General features: G+C 41.8%; 1 protein-coding gene across 6 annotated transcripts in view; it reads right to left on the reverse strand.

Annotated features, from left to right (window-relative positions):
* CDKL5 (cyclin dependent kinase like 5) overlaps positions 1-17,728 on the reverse strand; it is a 482,986-nt gene that overhangs the window by 161,960 nt on the left and 303,298 nt on the right. For all 6 annotated transcript variants that reach the window (XM_075335447.1, XM_075335445.1, XM_075335448.1 and 3 more), the window contains one exon: positions 6,526-6,571. In XM_075335447.1, coding sequence (XP_075191562.1) covers positions 6,526-6,571 — 46 coding nt within the window. The remainder of the gene's footprint in view (positions 1-6,525; positions 6,572-17,728) is intronic.

Genomic DNA, 17,728 nt, shown 5'->3' on the forward strand with positions numbered 1-17,728 from the left:
GTGACACAATTTTCGCGAGTTGGGCTCTGCATGCCACCACATTGGATTTGAAATGAAACCTCTACAACAGAATTCAAGTGCAGATTGTAACGTTTAATTTGAAGGTTTGAACAAAAATATCTGATAGAAATTGTAGGAATTGTACACATTTCTTTACAAACACTCCACATTTTAGGAGGTCAAAAGTAATTGGACAAATAAACCAAACCCAAACAAAATATTTGTATTTTCAATATTTTGTTGCAAATCCTTTGGAGGCAATCACTGCCTTAAGTCTGGAACCCATGGACATCACCAAACGCTGGGTTTCCTCCTTCTTAATGCTTTGCCAGGCCTTTACAGCCGCAGCCTTCAGGTCTTGCTTGTTTGTGGGTCTTTCCGTCTTAAGTCTGGATTTGAGCAAGTGAAATGCATGCTCAATTGGGTTAAGATCTGGTGATTGACTTGGCCATTGCAGAATGTTCCACTTTTTTGCACTCATGAACTCCTGGGTAGCTTTGGCTGTATGCTTGGGGTCATTGTCCATCTGTACTATGAAGCGCCGTCCGATCAACTTTGCGGCATTTGGCTGAATCTGGGCTGAAAGTATATCCCGGTACACTTCAGAATTCATCCGGCTACTCTTGTCTGCTGTTATGTCATCAATAAACACAAGTGACCCAGTGCCATTGAAAGCCATGCATGCCCATGCCATCACGTTGCCTCCACCATGTTTTACAGAGGATGTGGTGTGCCTTGGATCATGTGCCGTTCCCTTTCTTCTCCAAACTTTTTTTCTTCCCATCATTCTGGTACAGGTTGATCTTTGTCTCATCTGTCCATAGAATACTTTTCCAGAACTGAGCTGGCTTCATGAGGTGTTTTTCAGCAAATTTAACTCTGGCCTATCTATTTTTGGAATTGATGAATGGTTTGCATCTAGATGTGAACCCTTTGTATTTACTTTCATGGAGTCTTCTCTTTACTGTTGACTTAGAGACAGATACACCTACTTCACTGAGAGTGTTCTGGACTTCAGTTGATGTTGTGAACGGGTTCTTCTTCACCAAAGAAAGTATGCGGCGATCATCCACCACTGTTGTCATCCGTGGACGCCCAGGCCTTTTTGAGTTCCCAAGCTCACCAGTCAATTTCTTTTTTCTGAGAATATACCCGACTGTTGATTTTGCTACTCCAAGCATGTCTGCTATCTCTCTGATGGATTTTTTCTTTTTTTTTAGCCTCAGGATGTTCTGCTTCACCTCAATTGAGAGTTCCTTAGACCGCATGTTGTCTGGTCACAGCAACAGCTTCCAAATGCAAAACCACACACCTGTAATCAACCCCAGACCTTTTAACTACTTCATTGATTACAGGTTAATGAGGGAGACGCCTTCAGAGTTAATTGCAGCCCTTAGAGTCCCTTGTCCAATTACTTTTGGTCCCTTGAAAAAGAGAAGGCTATGCATTACAGAGCTATGATTCCTAAACCCTTTCTCCGATTTGGATGTGAAAACTCTCATATTGCAGCTGGGAGTGTGCACTTTCAGCCCATATTATATATATAATTGTATTTCTGAACATGTTTTTGTAAACAGCTGAAATAATAAAACTTGTGTCACTGTCCAAATATTTCTGGACCTAACTGTACATGGCTTTTTGTAGGGCACTTGATAAAAATAGAATTCCACAATGTATATGGTTCACGAAATGTAAGAAATTCTTGTACGGGCACGTTATTGTACCTGAATTAGTAAAGGTCACAATTGTCAAATAACCATCGTATATTAATTGGAAGGTCATCAAAGTATTGAATAAAGGATTGAATGTACAGATCATCAAAATACATTTCAACAAAACTCATTTACATAGCAATTTTTTGAGAAAGAAAAATATAAAATAGGCGTTAAGGCCGTGCCCATGGCTGTACACTGCTAGCCTACATTATGTCAGACAATTCTTTGATTTTTTTTTACTGAAATGTGTAAGGCTATGTGCCCACGGGAGCCTCTTTGTGCGGATTTTACCGCGGAAAACCTGCGGATTTTTCTGGATTTTCCAGATAAATCCGCAGGTTTTAGCATGTACAGGCACTCCCCATGTTATCCTATGGAACATGGGGAGTGAGGTGTCCACGCTGCGGAAAGTGCAGCTGCCGACCATGCTGCGGATGTAGGCATCCGCATGTATAATTGCATGTCAATTATTCATGCGGAATTACCTGCGGATGTCCCGGACCTCCGCTATGGAGATGAGAGGCCGAGACATCCGCAGGTAAGCCGCGTGAATGTCCGCATGTTTCCCGCAGCTATTCCGCTGTAATCTAGCAGTTAAAAATAGCTGCGGATGCCGGCGGGCAGCTGCGGGAAACATGCGCTCGTACCTGCGGATACATCCGCAGGTACGAGCGCCCGTGGGCACATAGCCTTACGGTATGTGTCCACGATCAGGATAAGTAAGCATTCTGGACAGAGCGTATTTTCTCTCTATCCGCTGCGTTCTCCAGCGTCTCGGCAGGAGAAATTGACATGCTGAGGATAGGAAACTCGCACAGCAGGTCAGTTTATGCAACGTTAAAAAGAAGCACAGTGGGCATGAGATTTCTATTAATCCCATCCACTGTGCTTGTACTGTACAACGCAATGTTTTGGACTCAGTAAAGACATGATGTATCCTAACTGCTGCTAACACTGATAATGGGCACGGGCCCTTACCGTTTTCATTGATATTGTACATCCATTTTTATTTTCTCTTCCTATATTCTATTTGCAATGGCATACTATAAAGAACTTTCCTGTAAAAAATATATCTATATCTAAGCTGAAATAATCCTTCATTCAAACAATCCAAAGATAGCTAAATATCAATATTGTCAAAATGTGATAAGAATGATATTCTATTTCACAATGAATAGAAAATGCAAATGTGGTAATTAATGTCTGTTATAATTAGCTGAATGGAAAAATGAAATAAAAACAAACAAAAAAAAATCTAAAGTTCATTATGTGACATACAGAATGTGTAATAATTCTACCTGTTCAGAGAATATTTTAGTTAATAAGATAATAAAACCGTGTTTGATTACTTGAATTGACTTGCATTGTCCAGGCTCCCACCACATTGCAAAGTGCTCAACACCTCCTCATGCAGCTGTTTGAATTTCACTAACACGTACAGAGCAATTAATGGTCATTGTTTGGTGCCTCCACATATATAATTTACTGCAATTACACATAAATTAGAGACCTTGTGGGATGAAGGAAATGGCACATACAAGACAAGGCTCAGTTTTATGGCAACCACAGGAATATTCCAGATTTATATACATATAAAGATACATATCATGTTAGGTAAAGCGCACATAAAAAAGAGACTTAATAGAGAGAACAAAGAATAAGATCAATAAGTCTAAAGAATGTAATCATCAATGAGACATTAAAGTTTGCAAAAAGATAATTAAGTCAGTAGTTCAATTAAAAAACAACTTTATTTTCCTAAATTATAGGAGTTCACTACAGCTGTGAGCTCAGTATTGTCTGAATCAATGAGCCATTCTGCATAGCATTTTCCAGGGTGACCAGCTGACAGCCTCTGCTATGAGGTACAGTAGTTGCTTAGACCAACATCAAAAGCCCTTCACCCACACAACCAGTTCCATGTTTTGTACTGATATAAGGGTCAAGAACCCCGAAATAGATATCTCGAGAAGGAGATCTCTTTCCGTTAGAAAATAGTCTGGTTCCTTCAGTTTGCAAGGCCTGATAAATGTCTTATTGGGTAGCTACCTCCAAGAGGTGGCACCAGATAAACAGCTTTCTTCTGTTAAAGAGCTAATTTGCAAACCAACATTTTAAAAAAACAACAAAAAAACCCCAAACAACTTATTTGCCATAAATGTGTAATTCCTTTTCTTTGAAAGCAGTTCTCCGCATCTGACATTTTTCATTTGTTCCTGTGCCTTGTGTTCTGCCTGAAGGTCTTGACTTTTGCTTTGGCGCTACCATGGTTGGCATCCTGCTCACCCTTGCTGTGCTCTGCATTGAGCTTCAGCTTAAAGCTGCTCTCCTTGGTCCTTCACTGCTTCCCCCCCTTGTTCTCTTGTGTTGACTCTTAAGGGTACTTTACACGCTGCGATATCGGTACCGATATCGCTAGCGAGCGTACCCGCCCCCGTCGGTTGTGCGTCACGGGCAAATCGCTGCCCGTGGCGCACAACATCGCTAACACCCGTCACATGGACTTACCTTCCCTGCGACGTCACACGGCAGCTGTCCAATAGCTGAGGAGGGGCGGAGATGAGCGGCCGGAACATGCCGCCCACCTCCTTCCTTTCTCATTGCCGATGGACACAGGTAAGGAGCTGTTCATCGTTCCTGCGGTGTCACACATAGCGATGTGTGCTGCCGCAGGAACGACGAACAACATCGTACCTGCAGCAGCAACGATATTTGGAAAAGGAGCGTCGTGTCAACGAGCAACGATTTTTCACGTTTTTGCGCTCATTGATCGTCGGTCCTTGGTGTCACACGCTGCGATGTCGCTAACGGCGCCGGATGTGCGTCACTAACGATGTGACCCCAACGATATATATCGTTAGCGATGTTGCAGCATGTAAAGCACGCTTTAGGCTCTGTTCACACTAGAAAAATGATTTTTCTCAAGAAATTTCTTGAGAGTCTGAAAGATTAGCACACTTGCATTAAATAAACGCACCAATAACGCACCAAACAACGCATGCGCTTTTACCACGTTTTTTTCCGCAGGTTGGTCCCTGCGGTTTTTTACCATTATTTATGGCAAAAAATCCAGGTACCTGCAGAAAAGAAGTGACATGCTCATTCTTTCTCTCATAAAATTCTGCAGAGAGAATGTTCTTGAGAAAAAAAACGCAGTGTGCGCACAGCTAATTTTTTTTCCATAGGTTTTGCTGGGAAATGTCTGCAGAAAGATTACAACCATTTTCTCAAGAAATATCTGCAGCAAAAACGCAAAAAAGTGGGTAAAAACGCAGTGTGCGCACAGGGCCTTAGCTTTCAAATGGTGTCAGCTTGTGTCATTCCATCTCCATCCCAGTCAATGCCTCAAAGTTTTATAAAGGTTTAATATGGACTCTTTCCCAATCTTTCTGTGCCTAAGTAATTAAATTGTCTCTCAAGGACTGAGAGAAACTCTAGCGCAGCGCTACCTATTGGAAGTAGCGATCCTAAAAGTTAAATGTGGATTTTTAACAACCCTTTACATATAACTTAGGATATATATGCCAGATCAGAATCCCAATTTGCAGATACGGTGTTTCGGGGTGCTTGCCCCTCATCAGTGCAAAGTATGGGGTGTCTGATCTGGCTCATGAGAAAGCTATGTGGGGATCACGGGGGAACACTATTCTCCTTATGGAGACTTTGCAAGCCAGTCTGGCTGCTTTCAAGTAAGGTCTCCAGTGCTGGAGAGACAATTTGAATATTTTGCAGAGGGACGTGGCAGCTATAAGTCCCCTTACTTGAAAGCAGCCAGACTGGCTTGCAAAGTCTCCATAAGGAGAATAGCGTTCCCCCGTGTGCCTAAGTAATAAGGTTCTACTTCCTATTCCAGTTATTTTATCCAGCTTGCCTTTTGACCATGTCTTTCTGTCTGCTGTATGACCTGACCTCACGGACTACTGTTGTGGAGTACTTCAGCTGTCCTAAGCTTTACCGATCTGATATGTCTTCTGCCTGTTGATTTGGTGGTTGTGTGACCATGTCAGCTGTTGCTACTTTCAGAAACTCCTTTTTGGAGCAGTGACTCCCTACAGGGCGTTCCAGATCATTGTAGAAGGTTTTAAGGGTAAACACCAGTGAATCATGTAAACTCTGTTTCTGAGTTTAGCTCAAAGACAAATTGATAGCAACTTAGAGGGTCCACATCATCTACTGTAGGGTGCATAAGTGACGAATTACAGAATGCAACTTTATATTAAACAAGAGAGAAATACGGTCATACACCGCTTACTTCGCCGCCTCAACTATGCACTTCTTCTCAGGGTATCTGTGCCCACCACCCTGTTCACCACCACAGCTCTTTTGCTGTGGCTCTTCATATACATTACTTTGCACTTTTTTATATTTATCCCCCAGCCCAAAGGCCCCAATTTTCTGATGGAGCTCCCCTACGTTTTCCAGTTTGTGATTGAACCCTAAACTGTCTCAACCCAAGTTTTGAGTATTAATAGGCGTGCAATCAGCGTGATGGCAAGGTGCTGGCTGAACTGAGTGATAGACTTGTATAGATTTTCATTACCCCCCACAGCAATGTCCGTTTTCACATTAATTACTTCTGAATTTATACACAATTTTAATTGTACGGTTGTTTTCCTCTTAATCAACTCAAGTTTTGACTGTTCAGTTGGTATTGAAGGATCAGGGGTGAAAACATGAACAGCTGGCAATTGCTTGGACTTTGGGTTTACCCCTTTGGACCTTCTAAGCTGTGTGCTGTGGCACTTCCGCTCAACAATTAAATCTATTTATTGGCTTTTTACAATACAGTGATATCCAAGATGATACATACCTTCGCTGTCTTTAAACTTTTTAATTGCCACAATTTCCTTTGTTTCCTAGAAAAAGAAGAATGACATTTTAATCCTGATCTCATGTTTTACAGGGTGTTACTGTTCAATAATCCAAAAGGAAATGCATTACATGTGCTCGGGGAGCCGCCGGATATACACTTCTGTTATTCAGCATTAATAGAAGTCATCCTCAGCTAAGTGTAAAAAGTCAATGTTCAGACGTCAATTTAGATGTCATTACAATGCGGTGATGCTCCGATCTCATGTTTCACAAAATGTCTTTTAACTGTTACGCTTCCTTCTATACACAAGTAACACATTTTATACAGTCTTTCACCATTTCACTACTCATGTGGTAGCCACCTCCTCAGGATAACAGATGATTATGACAAACATTAATACTGCAAAATATATGTAGTAAGAGAGAAAATGGCAGAACAGGGGAACCTAAAGTGTCTAAAGCAGGGGTCTCAAACACGCGGCCTGCATGCGGCCCCTCAGGCTTCTTCTTGCGGCCTGCAGGCCCATGGACCCAGTGACGATTGCGGCCGGTGCCGGGTGCTGCAGCAGTAGTCAGTGCTTTATTTCATTTGAATGAACTGCTGGCACAGCACAGAGCTCTCTGCAGAACTATATCTAAGGCAGCCACCGGCCAATCACAGGCCAGCAGCTGATGTAGACATATGACATCACCTGTTGGCCTCTGATTGGCCAGTGGCTGCCATTAGTGTAGGGCTATAGAGAGCTCAGCGCGGTGCCAGCAGTTCATTCAGCCAAATGAAATCAAGCGCTGACTACTGCTACGGCCCCTGGCACGGACACAATCGTCATTGAGTCCAAGGGCCTGCGGGTCGCAAGAATCAGAGAAATGCATACCTAGCGAACAGAGGACAGGTGAGAAAATGTTCTTTTTTTCTTTTTTTTTTAGGTTTACGTGAAGAACGGCATATAAGGAAAGTTACTACAGAGGTCAATGATGGGCACATTACCAAAAGATGAGGGCAAGGATGGAGCACATTACTACAAGATGGGGACAAGGATGGGCACATTACTACAGGATGGGGACCAGGATGGACACATTACTACAGGATGGTAACAGGATGGGCACATTACTACAGGATAGGAACAAGGATGGAGCACATTTTGAGAAGATGGGGACAAGGATGGTGCACATTACTACAGGATGGGGACAAGGATGGGCACATTATTATAGGATGAGGAGAAGGATGGGCACGTTATTATAGGATGAGGGCAAGGATGGACACATCACTACAGGATGGGGACAAGGATGGACACATTACTACAGGATTAGGACAAGGATGGGTACATTACTACAGGATGAGGACAAGGATGGACACATTACTACAGGATTGGGACAAGGATGGGCTTATTTTTACAGGATGGGGAAAAAGATGGGCACATTACTATGGATGGGAATAAGGATAGAGCACATTATGAGAAGATGGAGACAAGGATTGTGCACATTACTACATGATGGGGACAAGGATGGACACATTATTACAGGATGGGGATAAGGATGGGCACATTACTACTGGATAGGGGACAAGGATAGGCACATTACTACAGGATGAACACATTATTTCAAGATGAGGACCAGGATGGGGACAAGGATGGACACATTACTATAGGATGAGAACAAGGATGGGCCCATTTTTACAGGATAAGGACAAAGATGGGCACATTACTACAGGATGGGGATAAGGATGAGCACATTATTTCAGGATGAGGACCAAGATGGGGACATTACTACAGGATGGGGACATTACTACTAGATGAGGACCAGGATGGGGACATTACTACAAGATGAGGACTCCATGAGAAAATGACCACAAGATGGTGGCTAAAATTATTATATGGTGCTAACTGTAAAACGATATTACTTACAAGAAGAGGGGAAAATGTAAAAAAAATGTAAAAAATTAAAAATTCTAAATAAAAGCATGGAATTTTTTTTTACCACTAAAAATTATTTTTTATATATCAACTAAAATAAACAAAAAAGTGCATGTTATCGCAACATCCATAACGATTCATGCTATAAAACCATACCATAACCCATACGATGAATGCCATTTAAAAAAAAAGAACACAATTTGTTTTAAAAAAAAGTGATCCAAAGGTGTATAGAAAAAAAATAGATGGTATTACTAAACATGTCACTTTGTACTGTAAAGAATGAGGCTCCCCCAATTTCTATTTTCTATGTGCGGTCCACATACCCAGCCGAGTTTGGGACCCTGGTCTAAAGGCTCATTTAGATTAGCTGAACATGGCTAGTTTAGAAAGGCTGGCCAGAATTCTATGTGCACAAAACGACCAATAATATGATCGCTCTGTGCACATAGAATATCATCACCGGCAGCAAATCTCCTGTTTCCACAAGATGTTGCTTTGAATGATGATTTTAATGACGGTATGAACAATTCACTCATCTGACGAGTGGTCATGTTTACACAAGCCATGTACCCTTAGGCTTCTGTAAAATATAGCAGAGTTCATAACCTAACTTCTAACCCACAGGGGTTTATGCCATTTTTTGTTAAAGCACAACTAAATCCCCCGACCCGTGTCTTAGGGGTACTTTACACGTTGCGAAATCGCTACCGATATATCGTTGGGGTCACGTCGTTAGTGACGCACATCCGGCGCTGGTAGCGACATCGCAATGTGTAAATCCTAGTAGCGACGATAAACGAGCGCAAAACAGTCAAAAATCGCTGATCTGTGTCACATCGTTCATTTTCATAATGTCGCTCAAGCTGCAGGTACGATGTTTGTCGTTCCTGCAGCACCACACATCGCTATGTGTGAAGCCGCAGGAACGTCAAACATCTCTTTACCTGCGTCCACCGTCAATGTGGAAGGAAGGAGGTGGGCGGCATGTTCCGGCCGCTCATCTCCGCCCCTCCGCTTCTATTGGCTGGCCGCTTAGTGATGTCGCGGTAACGCCGAAAGCACCTCCCCCTTGAAGGAGGGATTGTTCGGCGGTCACCGCGACGTCGCCGACAAGGTATGTGTGTGTGAAGCTGCCGTAGCGATAATGTTCGCTACAGCAGCAATCACCAGATATCGTATGTGCGATGGGGGCGGGTACTATCGCACTCGACATCGCTAGCCGATGTCGATGCCGATCGTGTCGCAATGTGTAAAGTACCCCTTACATCAGCCATCAGCACCTTCACCTTCTATCTTCGCAGCTCCTGTTGGTCTCCAGCAATTTGTGACCTGCCAGCAGCTCCAGTGTTTCACGGAGTACAACAGAGGTCACAATTCAAAACAAGTCTATGAGAGCATTGTTATTGCTCTCATAGACTTGTATTGAGACCTTGTGATGTAACGTCTCAATCTCAGCCATTAAGAAATTACAGGCACAAGGTAACGTCATGGGAGCAGAGAGACAACGAAAAAAGGTGAATCTGCTGGAGAGTGAGTATAGTACCGGGGAAAGGGAACTTACATTTAAATAACCACTCCACTGCTAAAATAAAAAAAAAATGCTGGAGTGGTGCTTTAAAACAATTTAAAACTATCATAAAATATGATTGCCTATAATGGTATCAGAAAAAGAATGAAGTATCTTATACAAGTTAATATACAGTAACTGGCAGCTTGGAAGATATTCTCTTAAAAAGGTCTAAATTACGCCAAAAATTACTCAAACTTCAATCATTTTGCCATTTGGATTGTACTTAAACTCTAGATGAGAATTCACACATATACAATATAGCTCCTTCTATAAATGACTGAAAGAATCCTTTAATTTTAGAGGCATGCTGCTAACCTACAGGCAAGATATTTTATTCATGCTTTCACAGTTTGATTTTCCAGGTATCACATTGATGTTCAGTGTATAGAATACAGAGTTTCCGCAGCCTACATGACTGTAGGTTGTGTACGGGCACTTATTTATAGCACAATGATATATCAGCACTGCATTCTAAAACCGTAACAAATGTAAAATGTACCATACATCAACAACTTCCATTCACCACTAAATTTAGACTAAATACAAGAAGCTGTTTTAGTTTTGCTTTGGTTCTCACATTGATTATTTAAAGGGATTGTCTGAAGGTATTAAATAATTAATATTGCAAAGTGGTTGTAAAAACAAGCAACTTTTCACTGTACCTGTTTAATTAAAAATCCTCTTTATTCTTAAGAATGGAGACATTTTTAATTCTATGCTTTACAGCTCGTTGCCACTTTGCAGTCTCAGAGTGGACGGTTACCTGGGCAAGAAGCACGCACCGCTTGCAGGCTCCATGTTCTAGAGCGCTGCTCTGAAGCTAGCCGGATGATTGCATCCAGCAAGCTTCAGTGCTAGGGATGATCGAATACTTCGATTATTCGGCTTCGCGAATATTTTCCGAATACCTTGCCGCTATTCGAGAATATTCGATGTGCAATGCAAGTCTATGGGAAACCCGAATAACAACTATTCGGTACTATTCAGGCTTCCCATAGACTTACATTGCGCATCGAATAGACTAATAGCGGCGAGGTAATTGGAAAATATTTGCGAAGCCGCACATTTGAGGTATTCGATCATGCCTATTCAGTACCCCTGTGCTTCTCCGATGTTGAAAAACAAGGCTGCCTCTGCTTGGCGCATGGAAGAGTATTGTTTGGATAAGCTGTCAATCTTCAGAAGAGCACCACCAATGACAAGCAGGAATCCGAAAGACAGTAGACCAGTGAATTCCTGAATACAGAAGATTAGATCATTCCCTTAATTTACCATATCTTTTAGGATGAACAAGTAGAAGATTACATACACTAGAAAGAGATCGAAGCTTACATACACTAGAAACAGATCCTTCAGCTCAGACCCGTGGAAGAGGCAATACACCAGGTTACACCAAGACCCCTTCCCATACAGTTATGTACAAATGAAAATAATGCAAATGATAAGTCTAATTTTCTCACTTTCTTAATGATTATCTGCTCTAAGTGAATCAAATTAATCAATTCAGCATTCTCCATAAAAATCTTGTTAGAAAAATCACTTCAAGCACTATATTAAAAAAACAACATGTGTTTCAAACAAGAAATAAAAACATAAAGCAAAGTAATAAAATCGTGAGAACATGCAACAGTGCAATACTTAAAGGAGGTGTCCACCCCTCGCAAAAATTCCGGCAAGTGCTTCTGCTTCCTGAATTCTAATGGTCTGTAATATACACATAGGATGCAGCTCTGCTTCCCAATTCTAGCTGTCAAGTAATCACAAGTGTGCAGACCCTATTCTCAGTCATGTCCGAAATGCCCAAATCTCCATATATTATTGCTAGTCCCAGATCTGGTCAGTTCCACTCCTAGTTTGAGTGTCACACAGGAGAGTGTTTCCAGTGTAAATGTGTGTCCTGACCTGAGTGTAAGGGGGGAAGGCTGACTGCTTGATTTCAATATATATATATATATATATATATATATATATATATATATATATATATATATATATATATATATATATATATATAATTTCAATATATACAGTGGGGAAAAAAAGTATTTAGTCAGCCACCATTGGTGCAAGTTCTCCCACTTAAAAACACGAGAGAGGTAGTAATTGACATCATGGGTAGACCACAACTATGAGAGACAAAATGAGAAAACAAATCAAGAAATCACCTTGTCTGATTTGGCAAAATTTGTTTTGCAAATTATGGAAAATAAGTATTTGGTCAATAACAAAAGTTCATCTCAATATTTTATTATATATCATTTGTTGGCAATGACAGAGGTCAAACGTTTTCTGTAAGTCTTCACAAGGTTGGCCAACACTATTGGTGGTATGTTGGCCTTGGGCAACACGGATTTTCAACTCCCTCCAAAGGTTTTCAATGGGGTTGAGATCTGGAAACTGGCTAGGCCACTCCAAGACCTTCATATGCTTCTTACAAAAGACACTCCTTCATTGCTCTGGCGGTGTGCTTGGGATCATTATCATGCTGAAAGACCCAGCAACGTTTCATCTTCAATGCCCTTGCTCATGGAAGGAGGTTGGCACTCAAAATCTTATGATACATGGCCCCATTCATTCTTTCATGTACACAGATCAGTCATCCTGGTCCCTTTGCAGAGAAACAGTCCCAAAGAATGATGTTGCCACCACCATGCTTTACAGTAGGTATGTTGGTCTTTCGATACAACTCAGCATTCTGTCTCCTCCAAACACGACGAGTTGTGTTTCTACCAAACAGTTCTACTTTGGTTTCATCAGACCATATGACATTCTCCCAATACTTTTCTGGATAATCTAAATGCTCTCTAGCAAACTTCAGATGGGCCTGGACATGTACTGAATTCAGCAGGGGAACACATCTGGCACTGAGTCCCTGGCGGTGTAGTGTTACTGATGGTAGCCTTTGTTACTGTGGTCTCAGCTCTATGCAGGTCATTTACTAGGTCCCCTGTGTGGTTCTGGGATTTTTGCTCACCGTTCTGGCATCATTTTGTGACCCCACGGGGTGGAGCCCCAAATCAAGGGAGATGATCAGTGGTCTTGTATGTCTTCCATTTTCTTATTATTGCTCCCACAGTTGATTTCATCACACCAAGCTGTTTGCTTATTGCAGATTCAGTCTTCCTAGCCTGGTGCAGGGCTACAATTTTGTTTCTGGTGTCCTTTGACAGCTCTTTGGTATTCATCATAGTGGAGTTTGGAGTGTGACTGTTTGAGATTGTGGACAGGTGCCTTTTATACTGATAACAAGTTCAGACAGGTGCCATTACTACAGGTAATGAGTGGAGGACAGAGGAGCCTCTTAAAGAATAGGTTACAGGTCTGTGAGAGCCAGAAATCTTGCATGTGTTTAGATGACTAAATACTTATTTTCCACCATAATTTGCAAAAAAAATCTTGCCAAATTAGAGAAGGGGATTTTCTGGATTTATTTTCTCATTTGTCTCTCATGGTTGTGGTCTAACCATAATGTCAATTACAGGCCTCTCCCATCTTTTTAAGTGGGAGAAGTTGCACAATTGGTGGCTACATAAATAAGTCCCCCCCCCCCCCCATTGTGCATATATATATATATATATATATATATATATATATATATATATATATATATATATATATATATATATATATATAAAGGGCCTCTTCTCTCAAGGCTGGTTCATAGGCAGAGAGGGGGGTTGGCTTACTTAAAGGGAATCTGTCACAATATTTCTGCTACTTCATCTGAGAGCAGCATAATGTAGGCAAGGAGATTCTGAAACTAACCATTTTTTATCTTTGATCACTGCGTGCAGCTGTTCTGACTTTATCTCAGAATTGAGTGTAGCAGAGCTGGGAGCTGTCCCCACCCACACCAGGCTCTCAATATAGATTGTGCATTGACTGTGAGGTGTCAATCACAGGACTGCTCTGCACCTACAGAGGAGTCTGACCAATGTTAATCACAGAGGTATAAACCCTTTAGTATGGGTAAGCAATAGCTCGCACATAGATAAGAGAAATACAGATGTTTTTTCTTTTTTAACCATCGCAGCATGCTGTCCTTAGTTTACATTGCAAAATCATGGTGACAGATTCCCTTTAATGAAGATTGCCCCCTTTACACACCACACTGATCAATGTTGAACCCAAGCTGGGAGTGGAATTATATATTCTGATATTGTGAGATCAGAGCTGCTTTGTTAATTCATGTATATTACGTTATATAAAAGTATACCGTATTCTATTTTAAACCCATTTAAAGATCTTTTTTGAGATGACAATCCATTTAACACTCTTTTGCTAATGGTTCATACCAATAATTTTCACCAAATTCCACATGTTCTAAGTGAATCGTACTGTCCACCATTTACCAGAAACCCCAATACTCAATTTGTGGCACTGCATGGGAGAGGCAAATTGTTTTAGGTATACTTCACACACATGATTAAATCATTCAATTCTTTCTTTTTGTCCTGTATCTACTAAGAATATGCCACCAATCTTCCTTGGCACAATAATCCTTTTGATACGCAGCCCCCCCCAAAACTCAACAAGACACTTAGCAATGAATGTCAAAGGGATGGAGGAAGCAGCTGCCTACGTGAGCCATGGTTTATGTACGCTTCAGTCTCTGACACAGCCACTCGTGCATCAATTAAGTATGGACATTTTTGTGACTAGAAAATGAGTCAGGAAAGGAAAATCAATCATTTATTAAAAAGACAATGACAAGATAAAACAGCCTGCTGTCACAGTCACAAATGCTGTGCTAAAAACAGGGATTTATAAATAACACTGTACATACAGCTGCCAGAGGTTACGCGGGAACGCAGTATAGATTTGTCTATTCTTCTTAAATTGACAGGGATAATTTGGGATTTACATTTGGTTTACAGTTTCCATTGCTATTATAGTCGTGAGAGTATTGAAATCCTTGCCAGGGTTTGTTTACTTCATTCTATGTGGCAAAATGATGTGTGTTGTATTAAAGGGCTTGTCCAAAAACACCAATCCAGCCATGTCAATGGACGTTCATGAGACATCATTGGTTGCAGTGCTCACAATGCACAATCAGTTAATGGGCTGCAGCGCCGTCACTTACCTGAGTCTTAAGCGGGGTTTACACGCAACGACATCGCTAACGGATGTCGTTGGGGTCACGGAATTCATGACGCACATCCGGCCTCGTTAGCGACGGTTGTTGCATGTGAAACGCAGGAACGACCGTTAACGATCAAAATTACTCACCTAATCGTTGATCGTTGACACGTCGTTCTAATCCCAAATATCATTGCTGTTGCAGGTACTATGTTGTTTGTCGTTCCTGCGGCAGCACACCGCTATGTGTGACACCGCAGGAACGAGGAACCTCATCGTACCTGTGGCCGCCGCCAATGAGGAAGGAAGGAGGTGGGCGGGATGTTACGGCCGCTGATCTCCGCCCCTCCGCTTCTATTGGACGGCCGCTTAGTGACGCCGCTGTGACGCCGCACAAACTGCCCCCTTAGAAAGGAGGTGGTTCGCCGGCCACAGCGACGTCGCTTGGCAGGTAAGTATAGTGTGACGGGTGTTAGCGATGTTGTGCGCCACGGGCAGCGATTTGCCCGTGACGCACAACCGACAGGGGCAGGTGCTTTCACCAGCGACATTGCTAGCGATGTCGCTGTGTGTAAAGCCCGCTTAAAGCAGCCTTAAGTTTCATTAGGTTATAGCACTTAATTGGCATAATAATGTCACGTAAGTACAGAGGAGACTTGGCACCAACACAACCGGGGGGAATTTATTTAGGGAGTGTGGTTTAACATGTTTTTACTTAGGGGTTTGTAATTATTTTGAGTGTCTAGTTTTTAGAGGTCTGGTCTGAGGGCTAAATTTATTATGCCAACTCTATTTATACTCTATTTATTCTGTGGTCTTTATTCTAGAGGTAATATACTCAGTATTGGGTATGTATTTATGTTGGTATATGTATGGTATTTCCCATGAAACTTAAGCTACAGATAGAAAAAACTAATATGGGACCACATAGTGTAAACTGAATGTTGAGAGCCTCACTGTATGGAGTAATTAAAATCAAGTTATCATCAGAAAATGACCTTTTGATGAAATATCATTTATTTTAAAAAAAATGGTTTCATTTTTTTTTTTCATACCAAGATCTTTATTAAAAAACAAAAAAAAAATCTTAAAAGTTAGTAATCTTGCAATTTTCACACTGACCACTAGGGCTTTTTTAGACTCGAGAAGAGGATCCTTCTCAGTAGAGGCAGGATTACAATGACAGAAAATACCTCTATATACACAGCTGAAAACAAAGGATCCATCAATCACAATAGGTGATGTTAAAGATGGCCCTGCTCCACATCCCATCACATTGACCTTTGTACAAGCTCATTAGGAAGTTCAACACAACACATAGAGTCAGGATCTGACTATTGAGGCTGTGTACATGTGTTGTTTCCTGAAACAGCTGGACGTTCAAATCTAACTTCATTAGACTGTGAAAATGGCTAAAGCTCCATTTGTTATTTTTAATATAGATTGTGACAAATAGTGAAATAATAATAATAAAAACAAACAAACATTTAAAAGGGAATCTGCCACCAGGTTTTAGCTACTTCATCTGAGAGCAGCTTAATGTAGGCAAAGAGATTCTGAAACTATCCATGTATAGCTTAGATTACTCGGTGCAGCCATTCTGACATTATCAAACAAATGAGTTTAGCAGAGCTGGGAGCAGACCCTGCTCACACCAGGCTCTCAATAGAGATTGTGCATTGATTGTACACACAGATAAGAGAAGCACAGTTGATTTTCTCTTTTTTAACCCTTGCAGCATGCTGTTCTCCGTTTACACTGCAAAATCCTGCTGAGAGATTCCCTTTCACACAAAAAGCTGATTTAAACAACAGGTAATTTCCTGATGACAGCTTCCCTTTAAAGGAAACCTAGCAAAAAAATTTGAAAGTGGTTGTTTCAACTTGATTTTTTAGGAGCGCAAAAAAAAAACAAGAAAGAAAAGAAAAGAGGGAGTCGGGGGGCAGGGGAGCGCTGAGATCCTGCATGACTAAGGCTACTTTCACACATCCGGTTTGAGCCCTGCGGCTCAATCCGGCTGTGAAAACTATGCAACGGATGCGGCGAAAACACCGCATCCTTTGCATAAGTTTTTACATGCGGCCGCATCGCGCCGCATCCGGCCTCCATAGGGATGCATTGAAAAATGCACCGCAGCGGCCGGATGCGGCGCGATGCGGTGTTTTTTGCCGGAGCAAAAAACGTTGCAGGGAACGTTCGATCCGGCCTCCGCATCGGCTAAATCTGCCGCATGCGGCAAAAACCGGACCGAACGCAAGCCCCTGCGGCACAATACGGCACTAATGTAAGTCTATGCAAAAAAAACCTCAATCGGCGTTACAAAAGCCGGTTGCGGTTTTTCTGCAGAACGCCGTATTGTGCTGCAGAGCAAAAATCCGGATGTGTGAAAGCAGCCTTACAGCAGTTTTGGAAGAGAGAATTTGCACTAAAGCTGGCAGGTATTGGGACCTAAAGGCCCCGTCACACACAGAGATAAATCTTTGGCAGATCTGTGGTTGCAGTGAAATCATGGACATATTGTTCCATTTGTACACAGCCACAAACCTGGCACTGATTGTCCAGAATTTCACTGCAACCACAGATCTGCCGCAGATTTATCTCTGTGTGTGACAGGGCCTTAACAGTGTGCTCCAGTG

This window comes from Anomaloglossus baeobatrachus, chromosome 2, assembly GCF_048569485.1.
Source record: "Anomaloglossus baeobatrachus isolate aAnoBae1 chromosome 2, aAnoBae1.hap1, whole genome shotgun sequence".
Lineage (NCBI taxonomy): Eukaryota > Metazoa > Chordata > Amphibia > Anura > Aromobatidae > Anomaloglossus > Anomaloglossus baeobatrachus.